General features: G+C 54.3%; 1 protein-coding gene across 1 annotated transcript; it reads right to left on the bottom strand.

Annotated features, from left to right (window-relative positions):
* Nucleotides 1–688: 688 nt before the first annotated feature.
* On the bottom strand, nt 689–23,315 carry Sdc1 (syndecan 1). Its single transcript, XM_050141904.1, has 5 exons — nt 22,945–23,315; nt 4,789–4,870; nt 3,476–3,954; nt 2,884–3,019; nt 689–2,713 (listed from the first exon to the last, which is right to left on the bottom strand). The coding sequence occupies exons 1-5, from the start codon at nt 23,008–23,010 to the stop codon at nt 2,544–2,546; spliced, it is 933 nt and encodes a 310-aa protein (XP_049997861.1). The 5' UTR covers nt 23,011–23,315; the 3' UTR covers nt 689–2,543.
* Between the last annotated feature and the right edge of the window lie 362 nt (nt 23,316–23,677).

Below are 23,677 nucleotides of genomic sequence, written 5' to 3'. Positions count from 1 at the left end.
AATTGGGCAAACTTTCAACTTACCAACTTCCTCCCCTAGTCTTCCAAGTCGCTAGTAATATAGGCACAGGTGATACTAGGCTCAGCAACCAGCTCTACTCTCGGAGTATAATGCATGGGAAGAGACTGTTACGTGTTAAGCAACCGGACCCCATAGGCCCTGCTGTACCAACAGGTACAGTTCCTCCTGCCCTGCATCACCAAGGACCAGATGAGACTGAGAGGAGACAGCTAGTTGCCCCATAATTTGGGGTGGGCTCCTCAGTCTTCTGTGTTTTTTCAATTTGCCCGTCTTTCGCTGTCACTTCTTCCCAATGTAAGACAATACTTGCAAACCTTTACCCCGTAAGACCATTTGCCAGTGAGAGTGTTTTAAGAGTTGCACAATGAGCAAACAGAACAAACAGCAAACCCTGAAACTCAGCGACAGCAGAGTGCTCATAACCCCAGGGGAGGGGATAATCCAGCTGGAGCTGGCACGACACACTTAGAGAGCTGGACAGGTGCAAAGCCGGGAGTCCTGGGAGAAGGTGAGCCCAAAGTCCTGCCCTGGGGCCTGGGCAAGGATAGCAGAAACTGTTGCTATTTGGTACCAAGCCCAGAACCCAGGTCAGTTAAACTCCCATTCCAAAATCCAGACTGAGCAGGACATGACCGAACCAAGAAGAAACTCCACAACTACCAAAGAGTCTGCTGTCCAAATGGACACGTACCATTTATTGCAATTACATAAACGAGCCCAGCCTGGGGCTTGGGCACTGTCTCTCAAGCTCTCAGCTGAGCGCTGTCTCTGGTCTTGACCCCACCCCCACCCCACATCACATCCAGCCATTATGTTCTGGCAACAAGTTCTGGAACGAAACAGAGGGAACAGGTCTTTTGTCTAGCTGAGCCCCCGAGCAGCCTCGCCAGCAGCTGGAACATTGTTGAGCGAGGAGTTCTCGGAAGTGCCCCAGCAAACACGAGGGAGGAAGCCTGTCCCAGGTGTCTGCTCTGCAAACCACGCGTGACCCTAGTGACCGTAGGTCAAGTTCCGCTAGAGTCCTGGCTACTTAAACCATTCAGAAGAGCGGACATCAGGCCCTGTAAAACCTTGGCTGATCCTACCAACTTCCAAAAGTAGTTTGACCAAAAGAACAAAAACAAAAACAAAAAAATCAGAGGAATCCTGGACCCAGGATCCTACCCCTCAGAGATTGGAGGCACATAGCCTTGAGCCAAGCTTCCCTGAGCTACCAGGGTCTGAGAAAAGGCTGGCTACGTCTACACCACCAGCCCAGAGAAGAAGCAAAAGCAATAGAGTTCATAGGACTCCTTTATATTAAAGTTTATTACATCTGCAAAATCTACTGTACAGAACCCATTGGATTAAGTAGCGTTTTGCCAAAAGCAAAGACTCTTGCTCTTTGGGAAGGATTTCTGACTCCAGCCTGGGACAGGGCCACAGGGGCTGAAGGTGAACTTGGTTCTCGATGGAGGAGCCAATGCCAGCCATACTCAAGATGTTCCTTGTCAACTTCCAGGAGAAAGGTGACCAGAGATGGTACCAAAGGCGGGAGAGTCTTAGACACCCTTGGCACCCTCCCCCACTTCAGTCTTCTCTCCCCTCCATCCCTCGACTGTGCTCTAGGAGTTAAGTACTCACACAGGCTCGTCCAATGTTGCAGTGGCCCAGGCCACGGCCATGGCCCTGAGTTCATGCACACAGGCATGACTGGTAAAGAGGTGGCTACCCCATGGCATCCTGGACTAGCCAGCCTACTTACGGACCACCAAACAGATAGTTCATACATACCCTGTTGCACGCATGAGCGACAAACTTAAGAGACAACACACAAACCAAGCCTACATTTTGGCATCCGGATTTGGTTCTTCTAGGTTTAAAAATAAAAACGAAAAAGTCTGAATGACCCCGATGCTGTCTCCCGAATGTAGATTAGGGAAGCGAGGTGAGGGACACCAGTCGATTGACTTGCCTTACCCCAGAAGTAAAGCCTACTGGGGTTCTGAACAGAGAAACTAGAGGAAACATGTGCAAAAACGAGTTGATATCTAAAGTAGGCTTCCCCACAACGTGAAGTGAATTCCAAGGAGCCCCGAACTCCGTCCCCTACCACAGCATGGCCAACAATAGCGGTTTCTACGGGTAAGTGCTATGGCAAATCAACCGAAGCCCCTCTCCTGTCCCTCGGATCCTCCAGCCGTAATAGGCCACCTAGGTCCAAAGCAGTTGGGTCCCCTTTCTCTCCAGAGCTGGGTCTCCTCCCGTTTGGAGAAACCAAGTCAGAATAGTGGACATCGGGTGTGGCTGTGGTAGAAAGGTCAGATGCAAGAAACCCTTTGCGCCCAAGCTTCTAGGCAGAAGTCAAAGAAGTAGAATGAATTCCCAGCACACCCTGGGACTGCTCGGGCAGGACCAGCTGGAAGGGTCTGGGTGCTGAGGAGGCGACACAGTGGTGGGGAGGCCAGGGCCTGAAGTTTTTCACAGAAGAGGCGAGTGGGAGCCTAGTGAGTGGCAGGGGCGGGGGGAGAACCATTCTTCCATCAGGCGTAGAACTCTTCCTGCTTGGTGGGTTTCTGGTAGGCGCCACCATTGGCTTGTTTGGGTTCCTCCAAGGAGTAGCTGCCTTCGTCCTTCTTCTTCATCCGGTACAGCATGAAAGCCACCAGGCACACGGCAAAGATGAGCCCCACCAGGCCTCCGGCGATGACACCTAGGGAGTGGACAGAGGCTGGCTCAGCTGAGCAGCTATGGACAACACAGGAAATGGCCTGGGCCGTACTCGCGCCTTCTCTTTCCACCCCATAGCCAAGGATGGCTGTAGCCCACACTACCACAGAGCCACAGCCTGCCTTCTCTTACCTACTCAAAAGAAAGACTCACCTCCCAGCACTTCCTTCCTGTCCAAAAGGCCCTGAGAGGCACCTGTGGCTCCTTCATCCACTGGCTGCTGATTCCGTTGGTCAGGCTCTATGGCAGCCACAGCTGTGTTCTCCCCAGATGTTTCAAAGGTGAAGTCCTGCAGGAGGCCAAGCTGGGATCAGGTCGGGCTGGAGCCATGGACACAATAGCAACCTGGAGCACTGCCATGCCCTGTTGGGGTTCCCCTCCCACCCCACATCAGACACATCCAACCTATGCCACCATCTGTCACGGAATGCAATCGCACTCGGGACCTTGGCACAGACACCACCCTGAGTGACACAAAGCACCCATTTCTGTATGAAAATCCCAGGATGCTCTAAGAGAGAAAAGTCATCCTGGTGTAATGTTGGGTGGCTAGCTCTTGAGTGATGTCTAAGGAGCCTCCTGCTGATCTTGTAATCAGTTTGTTCAGGGCAGGAGGAAGGTGGAACCCTGTTACTCCATCACTGTGGCCAAGACTACAATATGCTTTAAAGAGCAAAGGACATTAGGATGAAAGGTGCCAGATGCCAGGTACTAGTGGCCACCCAGGAAATACAAAGCCACTCACCTGCTCGCCAGAGCCCTCCCCTGTAGGAAGTTGATTGGTAGCTCCATCCTCGACAACCTCTTTGACGACAGAAGTACCTCCTTCTGTCACACTTGGAGGTGGGTGGTCAGGCTGGCCAGGTGCTGTGGGAACCAAGGTCTCATGGAGGCCAGGTTGCACATCTCTGTGGGGATGAGACGTGACAGCCTGGGCTGTGGTGGCTCTGACTGTTGAGACCCGTTGAGTGATTGGGAGTTGTGTGGTCTCCCTGGGCTTGGTGGTGACCTCCATTTCCTTGTCCTGAGCGGTGAGGCCAGTGTCCACTGCCTCAAGCACTGACTCTCCCTCCTCAGGCTTCTCTACAGTCGGCAGGATGGAGGCGAAGGCAGCCTCGGCGATCCTGCTGGTGGGCTCCGGGGCTGCGGGTGTGGCTGTCAGGAGCCACACGTCCTTCAAACTGGGAGAAGTCTGCCGCGGCAAAGTGACGTCTGGCAAAGCACCTACAGGGTCAGAAGTGGGGGTGTCAGGGTAGGGAGGTCCCCGAGGGTCAAGCCTGACAAGTTCATGCTATGAGGAGATGGGGGCCTGAGTCCCCCAGGGTGAACTAGCCAAGGCCGAACTCTGAAAACAAGGCCACAGAAGATGCACTTTTGCAGCCTGCTCTCTCAGCTGTGAGGAAGATGCCAGGAATCCGGGAAGAGGCTCTGCTGGGAGAATGGGCTATGGCATCATAGATGATAGGACCCTAACCCAGGACACTCATCTACCCTGCCCTCTTCCCCAAAGGCCCAGGAACACGTGGCTACATCTTATCTCTTATCTCCCAGCCCTTTGCTCTGGTTTGCTTCCCACTGCTACTCCGACTTCCCTTTTGAATACCTCCTCCCACCTCAGTCCTGGGAGACCTCTTAGGCTAGCTGTAACAAAAAGCCTTCTCTTCCCCCAGATAGATGGTATCTAGGGAAGGAGGTGAGGGCAATCCTATAGTCAGCAGAATCTGTGCAACCTGCAGCTCCCAACTGCTTCTGGGTCAAAGTATTCCCATCTCACAGATGGAAACACCAAGGCTCAATGGAGTCAAACTTCTTCTCCAAGGTTGTTTCTAGACGCTGCCCATGGCGTCTTGGAGCCACTTCACTTCTTTCTCTGGGGGTTCCCCTTAGCTAAACTGTGTGCAGCTGGACACCAGCTTCTTCCTTTGGGCACTGTCCCTTTGACTCCCACGGCTGAGGGCGGGATGGGGAAGGAAGGGGGCTCACTAAAGCTAAGTGACTGCCTGCTCACACACTTTAGCCATGACCTGTAGCCATCTCAGGGTTCTGGGTCCACCTTACCTGCGCCCGAGCCAGAGAAGTTGTCAGAGTCATCCCCAGAGCCATCCTGATCTTCAGGAGGTACGTTTACAGCCACGATTTGCTGGAAAAGATCAAAAAGCGGTTTGAAATGAAGCTTGGCCAACGCCCCAAATCCCTGAGTTTCCGTCTTGGGCAGCCGAACAGGCTCAGCCAACCACCCGTTACACATGCAGGAACCCACTGCATGGAGCTCTCAGCTCTGGGAAGCCCCTGGTCCTCCTCATATCCCCGATGCTATAGCGACCTAACCTGGTGCCAGGCAGAGGTGCAAGTATGGGGGACCCCAGGGTACTCTGTCTAGTCAGGGGACCCAACTAGGGAACACAAAATGCGATCCCTGTGAACTTCATAGGCTGATCCCACCCTGAGAATCATGCTTGGGGGCCACCAGTGGGGAGCTTTCACAATCCCCCCAGAAACAGTTTATACTTAGAAAGCCAGCATCCAGTTGAGCTAGACCCTGGGGTGTGGGCGCAGAAGCCTCAAGAATGAGAAGCGGGGCCAGGCCTGGCATGGCGGAGTTTTCTGTGCTGAGGCAGCTCTGCCCACACAGGGTGGCTCCAGGCCTGGTCACAAGGACTGTTTTCTCAACCACAGGAAGGACTGTATCCTGGTCTTGTTAGTGAAAAAAGGCCGGGGTGCCCTTTGGGCCAGGGACAGTGAACGCTAATCTGAAAAGACTCCTGCATTCAGGAGGCTCCAGTGAATGGGCAGTAGGCCTGGGATGGGCTCTCCTTGGCAACAGCAGCTGCAGGAATGTGGCCTGCCCCTGCCTTGCCGGCTCCAGCTCCAAGGGGCTGCAGGTGGTGGAGCGCAAACACAATCCCACAGGACTTGGGCAGGGATGGGGGATGTGGAACACGGCCCCCAGCTAGGCAGGCTGGGAAAGGGGCAGAGAGTCAGGCCCATGGCTGCTCCCAGCACTGGTTCCAGGACACCAGATACAGAAGGCCCAGGTAAGTAGGTGAGACGTGGGAGCCCAAATAGCCCAGCTCAGTACAGACCATCTTTCAAGGGTGCCAGCACAGACCAGAACAAAGAATGGAGTAAAAAAGAAAAAAATAGAACAGCTGGGAGGAGTGGTGCATGCCTACAATCCTGACATAAAAGATTGCAGCAAATTTGAGGCCAGCCTCGTCTACATGCCTTCTGGGCCAGCCAGGGCTATATAGAGAGACTCTTGTCTCAATAAAACAGAAAAAGAAGTGCATGGTTCAACCAAAGGCCCCTGAGACCCCCTGACCTCTGTCATTCACCAGGCCTTAAGAATGTCACTAGGCATCTTACGGCCTGTTTCCCCACCTGTAAAATGGATGCCAGCGTTAACGTCTGCACTACAAAAGGGTCACAGAATTTCTATGTGAGGAACACACAGCCTTGGCAGATAACAATTATGCCCGTTGTTCTAAGCAACGAGTGAGAGCTGCCCGACTTGTGGTGAGAGACTCTGGGGTCCGTGGCCACCCCCGGTGCCAGGAGGCTTGTATGGACAAGAGGGCATAGGATCAAGATGGAATTTCAAGAGACGAGGAGAGAGCCGGTTCACTAAGCCTCTACAGAACATCCAGAGTGGTGCAGCTGAAGCTAGCACCGAGGAAACAGGGTCACCTTGGTCCAGGAAGCTTGGCAGGACCCAGAGCGCCCTATTAGCCTCACTCATGAATAGAACAGAGCAGAAAGAGTCAGGCATGGCTGTTGGAGAAACGGGGGAAGCTGTGTGAGCCCTACAGGCTACTGAGGGCAGTTCAGAGTGTGCAGAAGCTGCTAGTGATACTGAACTTCCTTTAGAAGCACAAAGCAAAAGCATGCCCTCCTCCCCTGGGACAAAGGTTTTGAGCTTAGACAGGCCCAACTTCAAAGACAGTTGATTCACTGGGGTTCAGCTCCGATGAGCAGCGACAGCACAATGCTGTGATGCTTTAATACAGTTCCTCATGCTGTGATGACCCCGCCCATAAAATTATTTCGCCGCCGCTTCTTAACTATAATTGCATTACTGTTACCGATCGTAATGGGAACAGCTGGTCTGCGACTCCAAAGGGGTTGCGACCCACAGGTTGAGAACCCACTGCAGTAGACGAAGTTCATTTGGACCCATCCATAGGTCACTTGAGAGTCCACCCCCTCACATGTCAACCCACACCATGCCTATGCTACTCCAGGCGGTACCCCCCACATTCCCGTGGTAGCCATCTCTGTGACTGCCTCCTTAGAGAGCAGCGCCCTCCAGATGGGAACAGACCCCAAGATTAAAACTTCTTCCTCATTCTAGGCCCCAACTCCACCCTCTCCTAACCCATGGACTCCTCCGGGGGAGGGAGAACTGGAGATAGGTCAGAGGTCCTGGATCGAACTAGGGCAGCCTAAGCCACTACCAGGAGTGCAGACCTTATTCAATGTGAGGTAGCTAAGGCTGTGAATGTCTACTGGGGTGGGGTCCAGACAGACATAAGGCAGCTAGCCTCCTCCCTCCATAGAGAAGTCCCCAAAGCCAGCAATTTCCCAAAAGGGAGGGCTTCTCTTAGAGCTAGATAACGCACGCTCTTCACAGGGAAGCAATCTGTTCCCCCTGGCTTTGCTGAGTTTATCCAACACTATGAACTTGTTTACACAACAAGCTTCTAAAGCAAATCTCTACTGAAACCAGCAAACCAGGTTCAGGTCAGGGGATGGGTGGTGGTGGTGAGGTAACCCCATCCTATAACCCCCTGTCCTCTGCTAAGGGAAGAGAAGCAATTCCCTGACTGCCCCATCTCCACCCTCAGCTGGGACCTTCATAGTGGTATCACAAGGGAGGGAAGAAAAAAATCCCGGCTTGTGAAGAAATCAGGGTGGGAGGTGGGGGGAGGTGGTCTGAACCCTGATTCCCCTAGTTCCAGCTGACTGGAGTTTTCATTGTAACTTCAGGTACCATTTAGAAGCCTGTTGTGTTCTTGAGGGCTCATAAGGGCCCTCCCCAGTATGGCTTCTGACCTGGATTCTTTCAGACTGTTAGGGATGTCTCGGGATAAAGAAACTCCCATTGAGTCTCCCATCTCTTGCTGCTCACTCAGGGAGGTAAAGGCAAGTCAGTCTTATCTTTCTCCTCTGTGGGCCTCAAAAAAAAAAAAAAAAAATCAGCCGTTCAGATGGCTCAGCAGGCAAGGGTGACCTGACTTTGATCCTGGGACTCAACTGAAGATAGGAAAAGATTCCTGTACCTGTAGATTTGCCTGACCTTTCCCACATGCCTGTTGAAGTATATGTACACCACACATGGATACAGGTGTGTAGAGACACACACACACACGCACACATGAAACTTTCAAAGAAAATATAGCAGGGACCTCATTGTAAGAAAAAATTTCTTGGTCTGGGCCATGAAACTCAGGGCCACTTAGCTCCCTCGCACTGAAGCAAAGAGCCTGGAAGCTGCCTTATTTGAAAACTCAAAGTTAGAGGTTCAGGGACAGAAATATGGGGGTAGACATCTGCTTCAGGCATCCCCTGGGGCTGTGTAGTAAGGACCCTCTTGAGGTACCCAAGTCAGGGACTCAGTGCAGGAAAAAAAAAGAGGCAAAGGCCTCAGTTTTCCCTCCGGCACTCTCTGGTTCCAACACCTCTCCCCAGCAGCTCCTCCAGGTCCACCTGAGATTAGCATCTCTGACAGATAAGAAACAGCCCCTCCCAGGGTGAAGGACCTACCCAAGGCCATCTAGCCCAGTGGCCCCACAGCCACAGAACAATTCTCTTTTCCCCACCCCCAGGCCTAAGGCCCACCTCCCCTGGCTGAGTCCATCTGCTTCAAGCAAAATGGCCTCAGTTTCTTTACCACAGCTGCAGCACCAGGAAGCAAGATGTGGGCTTAGCCCTGCCTAGCAACCCAGGTGGGTACCAGGCACACACTAGGTCCTGACTCAACGTGGGTCAGGACAAGGTACAGGAGAGAGTTCACCTCCACTTGCAAGCCCTTGCCTAAGAGCATGCTGGGAGCTGTGGGCAGAAGGCTGGCTGGGATGCTTAATGGAGCCACTTCCTGCCAGCTCCCACACCCACACTGACAAGAAGGAAGGCCACCCTCAGTGGCCGGCACTGCAGTCTGATGGAGTCCTATGTTCTGGCAGCTTAGAGGCTGAGGGAAGTCTGGCTTCCAGCACTTTGTGGTGGCATCCTGAGTATGAATCCACCCCAGCTGTGCCCCAAAGCACAGTACCAACTGGGCGTCTTCGACAGGCTCAGGGATTATGGACTTTTGGAGAGAATGCCCATCTGGCCCCCATCCACCAGGTACAACGGTATCGGTGGCTTCCAATCAGCGCTCCATCAGTGGTCCCTAAGTACTACTGCCCCATCAGTGGTCCCTAAATCACACGGCCTTGCAAAGCATTACTGACTCCATAGGGTTGGATACTTTGTGTTTTAAGGGTAAATCACTCACCTCCATGCCTGACAACCCAAGTTCCATCCCCAGGACCCACATGGTAGGGGGAAAGAACTGACTTTCCCAAGTTGCCCTCTGACCTCCACATGCATGTCTGCACACACACACACACACACACAGACACACACACACACACACACACAGACATACACACACACACACGAAATGGGATGTGAGAAAAGAAAAATTTTAAGGTCACAGAATTTTGCTATTAAATGTAACTTCAAAACTCTAATCATCACCTCGGAACTTGAAGGTATAAACAAGTGAAGGAATAGACTGGGCTTGGCCCCAACAGAGCTCCCGGCACATACCCAGTGCCTCACTACAGGGGCTTCAGAAAGGAGAAGCCTCAGGGGCTGGGATAGGAAGAGCTCCAGTAGAGAATAAGACAGTTCCCTTGGGCAGTGCTGGGAACGTCTGGTCACGGAGTGGGAAAGGGAGGGAGAACTATGGGTTGTCTGTGGCTGCCTGGTGCCATAACAGAAGCCCCAGCTTCCGTGGGTGGGAGCCTAGTCATTGAGTCAACAAGTCCCATTAGTCACGACAGCCAGTGACAAAGGGCCGCTGTTATCAAAGCAGTTGGGTCACAACCATTCCCAGGCAGCCTGGATCCCAGCTAGTCTGGGGCCTCCACACCTGTTCCAGAAGCCCAGGCTCCAGTCACACCATCTCCGTCCAATCAACACGCACCGCTGAGAAGGGCAGAGATACACGGGCCCCATGGGCACACCAGGATAAACACCTTTCACTCTCATCCAGCCAAGACTCCACGCCATAACCAGCACCCCAAGAGGCTTCAAGCAGGTTCACGGTATACAAGAGATCTACCCCTCCCCCAGTGTCTTGGTAAGACCTAAGGATCTAAGAGCTATGAGAAAGTCCTCTCCCCACAGAATTCACAGCTCTGGGGTGCTGAGGACTCTGAGCTATACAGAATTCTAGATTTCACCTCCCTCTGTGCAACTGGACACATGACCAGAGAATGACATCCAAACCACCACCTGTCTCCAGGGACCCCAAGAACTACCACAATGTCAGATTGTACTCCAAGAGCAGTCATCTGATGAGACAACGGTCTACGTACAGGTGGCGTGGCCAGGAGCTGAGGGAAGCAAGACCTCAACTCCAGTTCTCTGACTGAACTCAGTGTTCAAAGACAAGGCACCAAGCGGGCAAGAGAGCTGAGTAAGCCAGAGCCAGGAGCAAAGCAACCTGGGAAGGCTCTAGATTATTCTTTACTTCTGATGCCTTCACTCTCAGCCGTCAAACACCGTGGTGCAAGGAGTTACTTCACCAAGGAGCTGAGGGAACATTCGATCTTCCAAAGGCCCTTGAACTCACCTAGGAAAGCAAGGACCTCCTTCCTGCCAGGGCCAACCAGGAACAGCCTTGTTTTTCCCAAGCAGCTGGCTTCCTAGCCCAACACTCTCACCCTAGCTGCCCCATAGTGCAATGTGACCGACATCAGTGGGAAGATGCTAGCGACACTGAGCTATCCCAGGGTGCCCCAAAGGTAAAAGATGGGCCTCAGGGGCAGCTGTGCTACAAGGTTCAATGTTTCTCCAGAAGGGTAGAGCAGACAAGAAAGAACATGGCTAAAATTCCCTCCTATCCTGGTAGTCCTCAGCCTGGGGTCTTGACTGTTCTCCTTCCATGGTCACCTTTCCCTCAGTCCTAGATGAAGTGCTGGGAGCATGTAGCAATAGGGTGGATTGTCCCAAAACATCTCCAACGAGGGTCTCTGGGACAGTCCTAGCTCAACCACTCCCACGCTGGGTGTCTGAGAAGCTCCCTGTGTGTCTCTGGACCCACTGTGTGGGCAGGGAATAACGTGGCTTGTTTGGATAATCCTGAATTCTTTTAAGGCCCTCACGGGTCATGCTGGACGATGTGTGAGGATTAGAGGCCAGAGTTTCATGCTGAGGTGATGCCCAGTCCCCCACTTCTCTCTCAGGGACCTAAGAAACGATAGGGAAGCCTCAAGATCCGGAACCCCCCTCCCCGCCCCTCCTAAAGCCACCTCCAGGAGGGAGGGCCCCCACTGGTGCCTTGAGGCAACACCCAAATTTCCGGCTGACAGGCACAATGATTTATCAGCTTTCTGTCTCTCCACCAACAGTCAAGCTGGGACCTGCAGAGAAGGTGACTGGTGACCCAGTAAGGAGGGAGGGAGAGGCCCAACCCAGGGTGGAGCCAAGGTGAGGACAGGCAGGTGAAGAGGTGTATCAGCTGCCTCACTAGGCAGCACAGGACCCCGAAGCACCTCCATGGCCCAGACCCTGGCAGCATTTCCACAGACAGGACCGATTTCCCAGGATCCCCTGGGTGCACACACATTCGCCCACCTCAGCAATCCCCATCACTGCCAGTCACCCTGTGCGTGTCGTGCGACTCCTGGGAACGGGCAGAGTGCAAAGGCAGTATCCTTTCTCGGTTGCAATAACCCCTTTTGGTCAGCATCTCCCTTTAGTGTAACACCAGAGAGCAAACCAAGGTCGATGCCAGAGCCAAGTCTCCCAGCACTAGGCCCCTTCCCTGTACCATTCCTCCAATCTCGGGACCCACAATAGGTCAGTGTCACTCAAACACCCTGATGCCCACACCTCTCTGTGGGGCTGGCACCTGCCCTACAGTCCACATGCCAGGACTAGCCTCTGAGCAGGCTCAGCTGAGAGCTGGGTGTGGCGCTGGGACTGGAAGACCAGTTCCTCCACAGCTCCCTCGTGCCAGAACCCAGCTAGGACAGGCAGGGCGAGATTTCAGTAAGTGTAGAGCAAGGGCACCTGGCAAAGGCCCAGCTAGCCTCTTACCAGATACTGCTCCTGGAGGGAGCCAGACAGAACCCCACTCCTGACGGCCACCACCTCTCTTCAAGCCCTTGGGCCCTGACTAGCTGGATATGCTTAGAGAAAAATGAGAAAACCCAAAATAGCAAAATAAGATGTCTTAGCCGGGTGGTGGCACATGCCTTTCCAGCACTCGGGAGGCAGAAGCAGGCGGATCTCTGTGAGTTCGAGGCCAGCCTGGTCTACAAGAGCTAGTTCCAGAAAACCAAAAAAAAAAAAAAGAAAGAAAAAAAGTTGTCTTATAATCTGGGCTCTCCTTTCTTGGAACAAACCTGACTCGGCTACCCATCCATATACCACAGGGATTTGACAGAACACTAGCAAGAGGGCTTCCAGGGTCCAACCTATGACTTGTATACTAAATGTTCTCCGGCTGGGCGGGTCAACCAGACACCATCGTGACTGAAGTGACGGGCAGCAGACCAAAAACATGACATCCAACAGTGGTGGTTAGGTGGAGGGCAAGGACACTGGGCACAGTGACTTGATGTCATCTCTCACCACTTCCAAAGAGCAGGCCCAGGAGGCTGCTGCAGAGGACTGGAATCAAAGGATCTCTGGGTAGCAGCCTGTGTAGATGGAAGGGGCAGCCAAGGCATTTGCACTGTCCCCCTCCCCACCCCCACCATCGTCCTGACCCCAGGCTACCTAAAGAGAAACTGGGTCCTCTCGGCTTCCCTTGGGCACATCTTGCTGGCCAGGGCCAAGGGACTGGAGATGACTGGCGAGTCTGGAGGATAGAGAGCAGTGCAGGAACCCTCACCATGATCACTCCTAGGCTGCCAGCACCCCCTAAAACTGCTACCTAGCTGATTATAGACTCAGCAGGGCATGGGGACCCGACACCTGTGCCTCCTGGACTTCTCTGGCCATTTGACCCCTGAACTGGCTAAATAAAGTGTACTTGGGTTTCAGAGACACAGACACTTGACTCACCTGCAGCAGCCAGGGCTCCAGCTGGGAGGCTGGGGACGCAACTCCAGCTCTAACCACCAAATCTCTCTTCTTGAGTCTCTGCAGTTGTGCAATGCCCTCCCGAAAAAATTAAAATGCCCGTGGGTGGGACTAAGGGGTACTAGTCATTCACATTAGAACAATCAGTTTCCTATGGGGGAGGGGCCGATTCGGGAACTGGGGTTCTACAGTTGGGTAGGAGCTGTAACCGAAAAAGATTATCAAAGGGAGACTTTAAGAGACAAAGAGCAAATGTCTTTATAGCCTTTGTCAGAAGGCAGGTGACGGAAACACCAAGGAAATATATTACATTCCCCTTCCCTCTTGAACTACAAGATGTCTGTGCCTTCCCCCTCTCACGTATGTAAAGTGCAATTCAGACAGAAGACACCAAAGCCACTGGGAAGCAAGCAGAAGGCAGAGCACTCTGGGAGGGGTCCCATGGCAGGGTGGGCTAGTCTGCAGGGTAGGACTCTCTGAGAGAAGCCTGTAGCTAAAAGGGTGGGTGGGTTCCTCAGTTCCTGGACCAGCCCCAGCCCCACAGGAACAAAACACCCTAGGCCCTTTCGCTGACACCCCACAGCCTGGAGAGGCTGGAGGCTCGCACAAGCACACAGTCTTTGTAGTTGACACAAAGGTGACTGACAGGGAATATGGGGGCAGCCTTCGGCTACCTAGGTCCTGGGGCCAGCAGTGGGTGGGAGAAACTAAGGACCTGGCCCAGGCTGTAGTCGTCACGTGGCCCGGGCTGTTGGGGGTCACATGAGGCACAGAAGCAAATCGAGCAGCCACTCTTTCTTGAGTAACACGTGGGGTACCGGTTTGAGCACTTTCCCTGGATTAGCTAACCTGTCTTTAAAGCCACTTTCGGGCCCTCGCGCTGTACCCATCTTACACAGTGTGGACACTGGGGCAAAGGGGACAGTCACTTGTCAGCGTGAAGAAAGGCCAGGCAGATTTGCTTCGCCAGACCACAGTCATCATCACAACGCAGCCCAGAGCCCCCTACTCCACAGAAGAGCAGCCCTCACCAGCACTGAGTGGGCTCAGGGCAAGGGCCTCCACCCACCTTGCACTCTGGCCCAGTGTGTTAGCATCTAAAGAAAACCTGCTTCCTCTCAAGGTAACCTACAGCTCCCTACAACTGGAACCCTGTTCCCCCAAGCCTCCTGCCAACGTTCCCTGGTGCCTGTATTTTCCCCACTTCCTCCCCCTTTGATAGCCCAGCCCATGCAGCTCACGTCAGGGCCTAGTCTCATAGAGAGACTCAGTGAAGATGAAAGTCTGGACTGTCAGAAAAGGTTTGGGCTTCTGAGGAAGGACAAAAGCCGTGTTTGCAGACCCTATGACAATAACACTCCCGGGGCCAGACCAGGAGGGTCATTCACATGAAGGAGACTCTACACCCTCCTACACGAGCACAGCCGCTGGGGGTGCCGTACACAGGAGCCCATATTCAGTACTCCTGTAGTCTGAGCCCCCGCCAGACGACAGAGAATGCCAACCACTTCGCATATTTACTTGCATTTTCAAAAGTCCTTCCAGGCAGGGTAGTATGACCCCATTTCATGGGTGAGAAATGGAGACTTAGCAGAGTTATGTGCAAGATGGCATAGGAACCAAAAAAGCCAGAATGTGATCCGGGTGGTCCAGATTCTACCCTACATTTCTCTCTAACCTACCCTGGGTGAAGAAGCCAGCTAATACTCCAGGAGCCCCTTATTCAAGCCCCTGAGATATGAGTTAGCTTGGACACCCAAAGGTAGGCAGACCCAAACTTCTGTGGAAAGACAGGTAGCTGGTGTGTCCAGTGGATGCCCGGCCTGTCCTGCCTCAGATCCACCAATGGAGTCCTCAGGACCACTTCTAGGAAGTTACAATCCAGGCCAGCCTCCTCCTGGGGGTGGGGGAACAGAGGGAACGCGGTGCCTACTTGGAATGCCCTTCAGAGTGCAAGGGCAGGGAGGTAGGGGAGAACCTAGAGACCACACAACCCACAGACCATACCTAGGGCCCGGAAACAAGGGCCCCATCCCTCCCCAACATGCCATCCTGGGAAAGAGATGATCCCAACACTGTACCACACCCCTCAGTTTTCTCTGGGAGAAGCTGAATGACGTCAGCCTCCATGCTCCCACAACGGTCTTGGCGGCTCCTTAGACACTCTACAGCCTGGGGCCCTGCGAGCCCAAACCTGACCCCCATATCCACCTGGAACTCTTTTAGGAACCTGGGCCTCCAAGGTCTGAGTGCTTCCGGGTCAGCAGTGAGGCCAAGGGCTGCTGCAGAGAATATCTTAGCGTTACTCTGTGCCCCTCTGACACAATCATGTCCCCAACTGGTGAAGCCCCAGGAACATCCTTAGCCACTGCTGTATGGCAACCAAGGACCAGCACACATTGGATGCCACGGGTAGACATCAGCCCCCAAGTTCCCCCAAAGAAGCCCCATCTTAGTACCCCAGGACTAGTATTCTCAGCCTGCCAGTTCTGGGCTCCCCTCCCCTGGTTTGCCCAATGGCTATAGGTGAGCAGATCCAGGCATCCAGGCCCAGCTCCCGCCTTTCCATGAGACAGAACGGAGCCTCTGTGGCCACATAAAAATCTGGGATAGACCTAAGTGGGGAAGATAAAGGTGTCTCGTCCCTGTCATTGTATTGGAAGGTTCTCTTACGATCCTTGGAGACAGAGGCACAAGGCCATCTTGTATTTCCTGACGCCCCATCTACGAGACCCTCCCCAAGCACTCTCCATAGCCAAAACGCTGGCAAGTCTAAAAGCCTGAACGAAGTCTGCTTCGTAGTCTAGGCTCCCAAGTAGATCTTATGAGGGCTTGTGAAACTCTGAGATAAAACCCTCCAGCTGGCCAGGAAGACCCAGGAGAGGGCTGAGTCTAGAATGCCCTTCACCACTGTCTCTGGTCTACTATGGTGGGTCTACTCCACAGACGGGCACTCTCCCTTGGTGCATTCCCTGGGTACCCCCAACAGGTACTCTAGCCAGGTTGGTATTTCAGGCAGAATCCTCCTGGGGCAGCAGAGACCCAGGCAGCACCTGAGACGCCCACAAGCCCCTTGACACAGCCAGGATAGGTCATGAACACCTAAAGACAATGAATTCCCCTTTGCTTCTCGACCCCCCGAGGCCTGTCTTGTCTCACTGCCCTGCCCCACCCCACCTATGTCAGTGGGCGCCTGTGGGTCAAGGTGGATTGGGTGAGTCTCCAGGGAGGATTCATGGGGCCTGGCATCGTGACTCAGCTGATGAGCGCAGTGATAAACACGCCCACCTGCCCACTGCCCCAACCTGCCCGGCTCAGCTTTCATTCCTGCTGATGAGCGGACCTTGGGGAGGATGCCAGGGTGCCTGGGTGTGGGTGCAGAGAACAGCACCTGGCCTCCACCCCCAGTCTGACCTGGCCCAGAGGGCTTCAGCCACTCTAGTTCCCACAATGAATGCCAAGGGCACAGATCTGAAAACCTGCCTCACCTCTGTCTCCAGAGTGGTCTCTCCTGAGACCCCTGGAGCAGCCAGTTGTCTCTGATGAGTCCCCAGAAGGAATAAGGACAGAGCAAAAGCAGTCTGGGAGGTCCTGCAGGGCCACCTTTACCCATCCCAAGACAAGATCTCACTGCTGGTGCACGACTCTTAAAGACGCAGCAGTGGGAAGGAAGAGGTCCTGGAGCAGATGTCACAGGCCCAGAGGGTCAACTACTTACCTGGACTACAAGTAAGTCAGGGACAAGGCTAGGACAAAGAAAGGAATAATTTCTGCATGTTTCTAAGCCAGGGATACAAAGAACATCAGATGCGCAGTTCAGAAGGGGGAAGACACCCAGAAAAGGAGGGGCTGCAAATAAGAGGTGACCAGGTTTCCCAGATGTTTCTACCACTGCTAGAGAAGTCAAAGGAAAGCCTGGTGGAAAGAGACCGCCAGGGCTGTGCAGGCATGGCTGCAGCCCCTGAGCATGCCTGTGTGCCTGAGTGCACACACCGCTGCAGGCCTCAGGTGAGTCACTGGGCAGAACTTTTCCCAGGGCTGGAGGCCAGAGAAACGTAACCTCTCTATATAATTAGGCAGCCCACGAAGCCACAAACACCAGGAGACAGTCTGAGACCCTTGAGAGGCTACCAGCAGAGCTACCTCTGGAAGCCTCCGAGTTCCAGAGTCAGCAGGAAAGATTCCTAGGCAAATCTCTAAAAGGAGAGTTAGTCTACCACCAAGACCAACACCACCACACCCACCTGTCAGTGGTCCAAAGACTTCCTCCTGAGTTCTTCCCAGTCATGTGAAACTTGCCTCCACTTGCAGCCTTCACCAGGCCTCCTGACTCCCCAATCACACAGCACATAGAAGGCAGCGGGATGCCCCTCTTCCAATACCCACCCCTTGCCAGGGTTTCCCCAGCATCAACAATGGGGAAGTAATCTGGAAAGCTCCTACAGAACAGGCAGCAGTATCCTGTATCTACAAAGCAAGCCATCCCAGAGTGAGCGGGCTGCCCAGCCCCACCCCCAATGTCTCTCTGGAGCTGAAATGGCACCAAATTTGGGGTCTCACTCTAAGGACCTCGTGTGTCTAAGTCTGCACCAGAAGCTACCTGGTAAAAGACAAATACCCATGCACTTTTGGCACTTGCCAGGGTACTCCTGTCATTCTCGATAGAAGGTTCTAGAAAGTGCATTCCCACCTAACACTCAATCTCTCCTGGAATAACCAATAGGGAAATGACACCGTGCTGACTCTGCTCCAGGGCACAAGGTCCTGGAGGTGAAAGCACTCTTTCTAGACTTCCTGTTCCAGTATCTTCCCTCTGCATGCACTAAAGCAGGCTCTCAGGGGAATTTCCAAACCCAGCACTTCAAAATCATTGAATTGGGGCAAAAAAAAAAAAAAAAAAAAAAGGCAATTAGGAAACAGTATGTTCTGTGAGCTTTGGGACTAGACTAGACATAACTTAATGTCCAAAACACTCCCCTATCATACCCCTGGCATTGGAGAGAGCCAGAAGGAGCGTGCAGCATAGGAGCCAGAAGTCCTGTGGCCAGGATACCCACCTCCCCAGGGCTTACAAAGGCTCTACTAAATCTGTAAGTGTGTCCTTCATGCCCCGCCCAGACAGACTCCTTGGCACTCAGTCAACAGCGTGTGAACTTGGTGTAACCTAGGGTACACATTGCCCACTGTCAGGACTCCACTGCTGTCTCCTGACCTTGCCTTTCTATGAAGAGCTCTTGCCTGTACCCAAGCAACCATCAGGTACACCCAGCCAAGGCCCAGGGTGTTGCCCAGTACTCAGGATTTGCCCAAAGGCACAGTGCAGGCCAACTCAGTCCAGCCAAGTGCCCTCTCTACACAAAGTGCTCACAACCAAGTAAGACCTGGAAACACCAGGCAGGGCCTCACAGGGCTCAGCAAGACCTCATATGCAGGGTGTCTTGAGGTTGTAGACACTGACAACTCTACAGTATATTTTTATCATACATATACTTAAGTGTATACATATACACGCAAGCACACACATGCAACCTCATACCAAAAGGCCTGTTTCTGCCACTTTCCTCTCTGTGGAGGGCTGGCCTCTCTAAGCTGTTTCTTCCCCCATTCAAAAGATGAGGCGATGGTGTGGATCATAAAGGCTGAGGAGGAAAGACTAAGCTGGACAGGAGGAAAAGCAGCGAGCACGCAATTAAAGGTAACCTTAACTAGTATCAAGAGCTGTCTTTCCTCGGGCACTTTCAATACAAGCACTTTCACACCACCTCTGAGGAAATGACAGAATGAGGGCAGAAAGAACAGGTACGGCAACGGCTGTCCTGCGGACGAGGATGGGCAGAGTGGAAAGTGAGTCACTTGAGATTACATAGTAAATTAGTGGCAGAGTTGAGCTTCAGTATGGGGTGCTACTTGATCCAAAGCTGTTTCTGACCTGCCAGACAGCACGGGGGCTCAACTGTGTAGAACACAGACTAGAAACATACGCTGAAGAGAAGGGGGAAAGACCAAAGCTAAGAGTCCCAGCCAGGCACGGTGGGCTCATGTCTGTCACGTCAGCACTTTGGAAGGAGAATGGCTAAGACGTCAAGGCCAGGCTAGGCCACAGAGTTGAGAATCGGTCTCAAAACAAAAACAAAGGCCTTTGCTAATCAACACATCGAGTGAGCTAGCCTTGCTAGTCCAAGGTAGCTGGAGCCCAAAACTCACAGGAGAGGCGGCTAGGGAACCGGGGCTCATGCTCACGGATGCTTCCTGGCACTGTGTACATGTCTTCACTGAGGGAGGTCCCTAAGTCCTTCGCCTGGCCAGTGCCTCCACACCACTCCAGGTCCAAGACTATAGGGGGTGGCAGATCCCTTTTGTCCAGTCTCCCACCACACTGCAGCAACCTCAACAGAGATCCATGAGGGATATCAAATTCACACAGCCCGAGAGTCACCCAAAGGTGAGACCTTTGTTCTTGTAAGAATTATAACCAATCTGAGTTGTTTTCGGCCTGCTAAAGAAAATAAACCAGGATTGAAGAGAAAATGTGTTTGCGCTTGGGCACACCAGTGTCACTACCAGAGTATGAGAAGGAAAGAGACAGTTAAGAGTGAAGACCACCAGGCACGAGGACACCGTGTTCTGCAGAGCCGCCCAGAACCAGGAGACTGCTTGACCTGGCATCATGAAGAGGGGGGCCTAGCACCAGGCGGGATTAAAAACAACTAGCCTTTTATTGTTGAGGATAACTGAGAGGAAATAAGGGTTTCAGAATCCTGCTCCAAGAAAGAATACTCTGTAAAAGCGGGGAGCGGTGGCATGCATCTTTAAATCCAGCACTTAAGCGTCAGAAGCAGGTGGATCTCTGTGAGTTCCAGGCCAGCCTGGTCTACACAGTGAGTTCCAGGGCAGCTAGTGCTACAATAACTGAGACCCTGTCTCCAAACAACAACAACAACAACAACAACAAAAAAAGGATACTTTGTAAGGAGGCGATTTTAACTCAGGGAAAAGCGGCTGACTACCATGATGATACATTCTCAGAGGATTTCAGGAATCCCAAGTTCTGCTGCAGCTCTGGGAGGAGGGGGGATGGAGGCATCTAGAAAGTACTGCAAAAAACAAGTTTTCCTGTCATTCTTTCCAGGCCCTGCTCCCCACCAATGTGTGTTAGTGAGGTTTTACTGGGGCCCATCAGGAGCCACAGGTAGGCTAAAACCAGCTCCACCCTCTCTGGGGAGCTGAAGCCAGCAGTGACATCACCTCCAAAGGCTGGGCCCATCCTCCCCCACTCCCTCCCACTCTGCCAGACCTCAGGGGAAATGTCTCTACTAGTCCAAATAATTAAGGAAAGAAAAGAGAAAAAACAGCAAAGAACTATTTCAGAGTGACTTTCCTTACATAGCTGAAACAAAAGACCATGGGGACACACACACTGAGGGACAGTTTAGACAAACCTGTTGCAGTCTCTGGGGAGTGGTTCGCAGCAGACTCCCCTGGCCCATTCAAAGGCAGACACCCAACAGTCCCTCTCTGTCCCACTCACTGGTCCCCAGAGGTGTTCTGACCTGCTTCCCACAGGAGCTAAGGGAGCCCTCGGAAGGGGACAAGATCTCTGGCAACCTCTGGGTATCTGCTTCCATTTAAAGCAAATCCCAACTGCTTTCATTATTGGGGGGGGGGGGGGAACGGACACCCTCTGGAAATGCCCTCAGTCTTATGTACCCGCTTCTAACCCAACATGTTTTTTTTTTTATGGAAGAGAACAAACCCAACTTTATAAAATAAGAAGCAAAGAGTACACCCTTGTCTTCGAGTAGGAGTCTGTCCCCAAAGCTCAGACAGTAACTGAGCTCAGACTCAGCTCAAACCCTTCCTCCAGGAAGCCCTCCCAGGTCTGGAAGTCTTTCACCTTGGGTCTGCCTAGAGGGCTCAAGCTCCCAGGCCAGAAAGGAAACACAGTCCATAGGGAAACGGCTGCCAATTGCCTACCCAGCCGTGATAACGGGAGCTTGAGGGCCCTAGTTCACAGGAATATCTGCCTCACCAAAGACAGCAGGAAGGCGATCGACACCTCTTCAGATCCTGGCTGCAAAGAAATGCAATACAGCATCTCTACTGCCCCAACGAGGCCTCACATTGGGCCTGGAGAGTCGGGCTGGAGGAGGTAATGCCAGGCGGGTCAGGGAGACATGCCAAGCGGCTCCACTTTCTTCTCCACAGTGGTAACTTTGATTCCAGGCATGATCTGAGTCCCACAGAAACCACAACCCTCAAGAGCAATTTCTTGGACCTTAAAGCCAGGAGTGCAACGGAGACTCAGTTTGGAAACCATATCCCTCCCTGTGAACCTTGATTCAGCACCCTACAGCCCCCCAACTCATTTGCAATTTGATAGGTATCGAGGTCCTCTCGGACTCCAGAGTGATGGAGTCACCTGGGAAGCGGCGAAGACAATGCCCATTAGCAGTGATCGGGGTTGTGTCCAGGTGCCACTTGATATGCACACGACCTGGGTGTCTACCAGCGCTCAGCTCTCCCTCCCTGTGCACGTGCCTCTCTTTGCCAGGACTATCGAAGTTAAGCAGACCAGATGTGGCGGTGGGAGACTGCCACTTCCGGAAGGGATAAAGCCTGAGGCTCGGCACATCGCCTCTGCCTCTCAGGGGGATGGTCAAGCCGGCCAGTCGAAAGGACCCCCGGTACTCCATAGTGGGTGCGGGGGCTAGGGGCGTGGACACCCGGCGGGCAGCGCTGACACCTGGCGGCGACCCGGGACCCGGCCCACGTCAAGGGCCGGCGCTGCGGGGCGGTTCCCAGGGAAGGGTTACAGGGGCCGAGAACAAAGCGCCCCCGTTGGGGAAGGCGGGCTAGCGGACGGCGGCTGGGGCGGGAGAGCACTTTCTGGGGACCCTCGACAAGCTCTTTGTCGGCCAAGTCGCTCGTTAGAGAGACCGACCCCCGCCAAAGGTGGATGGCTGCATCCTACTCAGAGGCCTCCCCCCACCAATCGCCAGCTCCACGTTCGTCCGTCTTTCCCCGCGGCCCTACTGGGCGGGCCAAGGGACCCGCCTTCCCTGCGCGCGGCTTCAGCACAAAGCCGAGTCGGGGGAGGGGAAGAGCCGTACCGGGGTCCACTCGCGGGGAGGGTCCCCAGCGCTGGCCATGCGGAGGAGGCCCTCCGGGGGGCAGCACAACTTCAGCGACCCCAAAGTTGGGTTCTTAGGGTCTTTAGCGTTGTGAAGCTAACTTCCCGGAGTCTCCCACTGCCGGCTCGGCCCAGCTCACCTGGGACAGCCAGAGAAAAACTCAAGGGCCCCACGCCACCCTCCTGTATCCCACGCACAGTCCTGATCCCGGTCCCTCCGGCAACCCGCACGTCCGCCCCCTCCCGCTCCCACGCCGGCTCTGCTGCGCCCAAACTTGTCCGGGTGCAAAGGGCCGGGCGCCCGGGCTTCCCGGCGCTGGGGGCGCAGCCGACACAGTCTGGTTTGAATTAGGGTCTGCGGAAAGGGCGTTGTGGCCATGGCCACTGCATCCCTTCGGGTCACTGGCGGAGGCCAGGCCGCTGAGGTGGCCAGCGAGACAGCCACGGGAGAGAGTGACTCCAGGCGCCGCCACAGGCCGGCGGACTCAGACCCATGTGGAGTCATTTTACTCAACTGGGAGCCGGGAACCAGTGAAGGCTCCACTCTGCGTGACGCCCCAGCCCCTACCACGAGCTGTGGGACTCGCGCGGCACCCACGGACAGTGGAGGGAATTGGGAGAGGAGTCCTTATTTAAGGGCTCACCATCCCTGGATCCGCCAGGCAGCGCGGGAAGAAGTCCCCGCTCCCCTCCCCCTCCACGTGCCGCCGCCTGCATGGCATCGGCGGGTGGCGAGTCCAGGCTTCCCGCCGCCTTCCAGCCCTGCCCCGGGCCACACTCACCGGGAGGACAGGCTGCAGGCGCAGCGCCAACGCACAGAGCCAGAGCCAGAGCGCCGCGCGCCTCATGCTTCCCAGTGCGGCGGCGGGAGCTCGGCAGGCTGCGCGGATCGGAGTTGCGGGTTGCGCGGAGCTGCGGGACCGCTCTGCTGATTGCGCTGCGCTTTGCTGTCCCGAGCGCCTGCCCAGCACGCTGCTGTCCTGAGCGAGGGTTGCAGGTTCCTCCGGCTGGAGTCAGCTTCCAACTGCCAGATCCCTTCCTTTGCGCCAGGCTCTGTCTGCTCTGGCCCGCACCTCTCCCGCCGAGCTCCGCCTTATAATAAACCCACAGGCTCCTAGCCGTTGCAAAAACTAGCCGCCCACCCCCAGCTCCGCGGGCCTGGGTAGCCCCAGTCCCCACCCCTTGGGCCCCGCCCTCTTGACTGCCCCGCCCCCTTGGAGCGCCCCACCCCTTCCACGCCTCCTAGGATCGAAGCCCACCCCACTCCTGAGCTCCCGCGGGTCTGAGCGCTGCCTTCCTTCCCTGAGCACTGGTGCGGGCTATCTGTGATACCCGCGTGGTGTCTTCCTTGATGCGTGGTTGATGGAGACCCAGATGCATCCGCTACTACGGCCTGTTCCGGAGTAGTGAAGCGCTGCCCTGGAGAAGGGCGATTATTGGTCCCCTGCGTGTTAGGTTGCAGCGCCCTCTGGATGAGGGCGCCCAGCGCCCTCCAGGTGAGCAAGATTCTGGGGG

This window comes from Alexandromys fortis, unplaced genomic scaffold (assembly GCF_014885135.2).
Source record: "Alexandromys fortis isolate MF-2015 unplaced genomic scaffold, M_Fortis_MF-2015_v1.1 scaffold_30, whole genome shotgun sequence".
NCBI lineage: Eukaryota > Metazoa > Chordata > Mammalia > Rodentia > Cricetidae > Alexandromys > Alexandromys fortis.
This window is presented reverse-complemented; position numbering and strand designations above follow the sequence as displayed.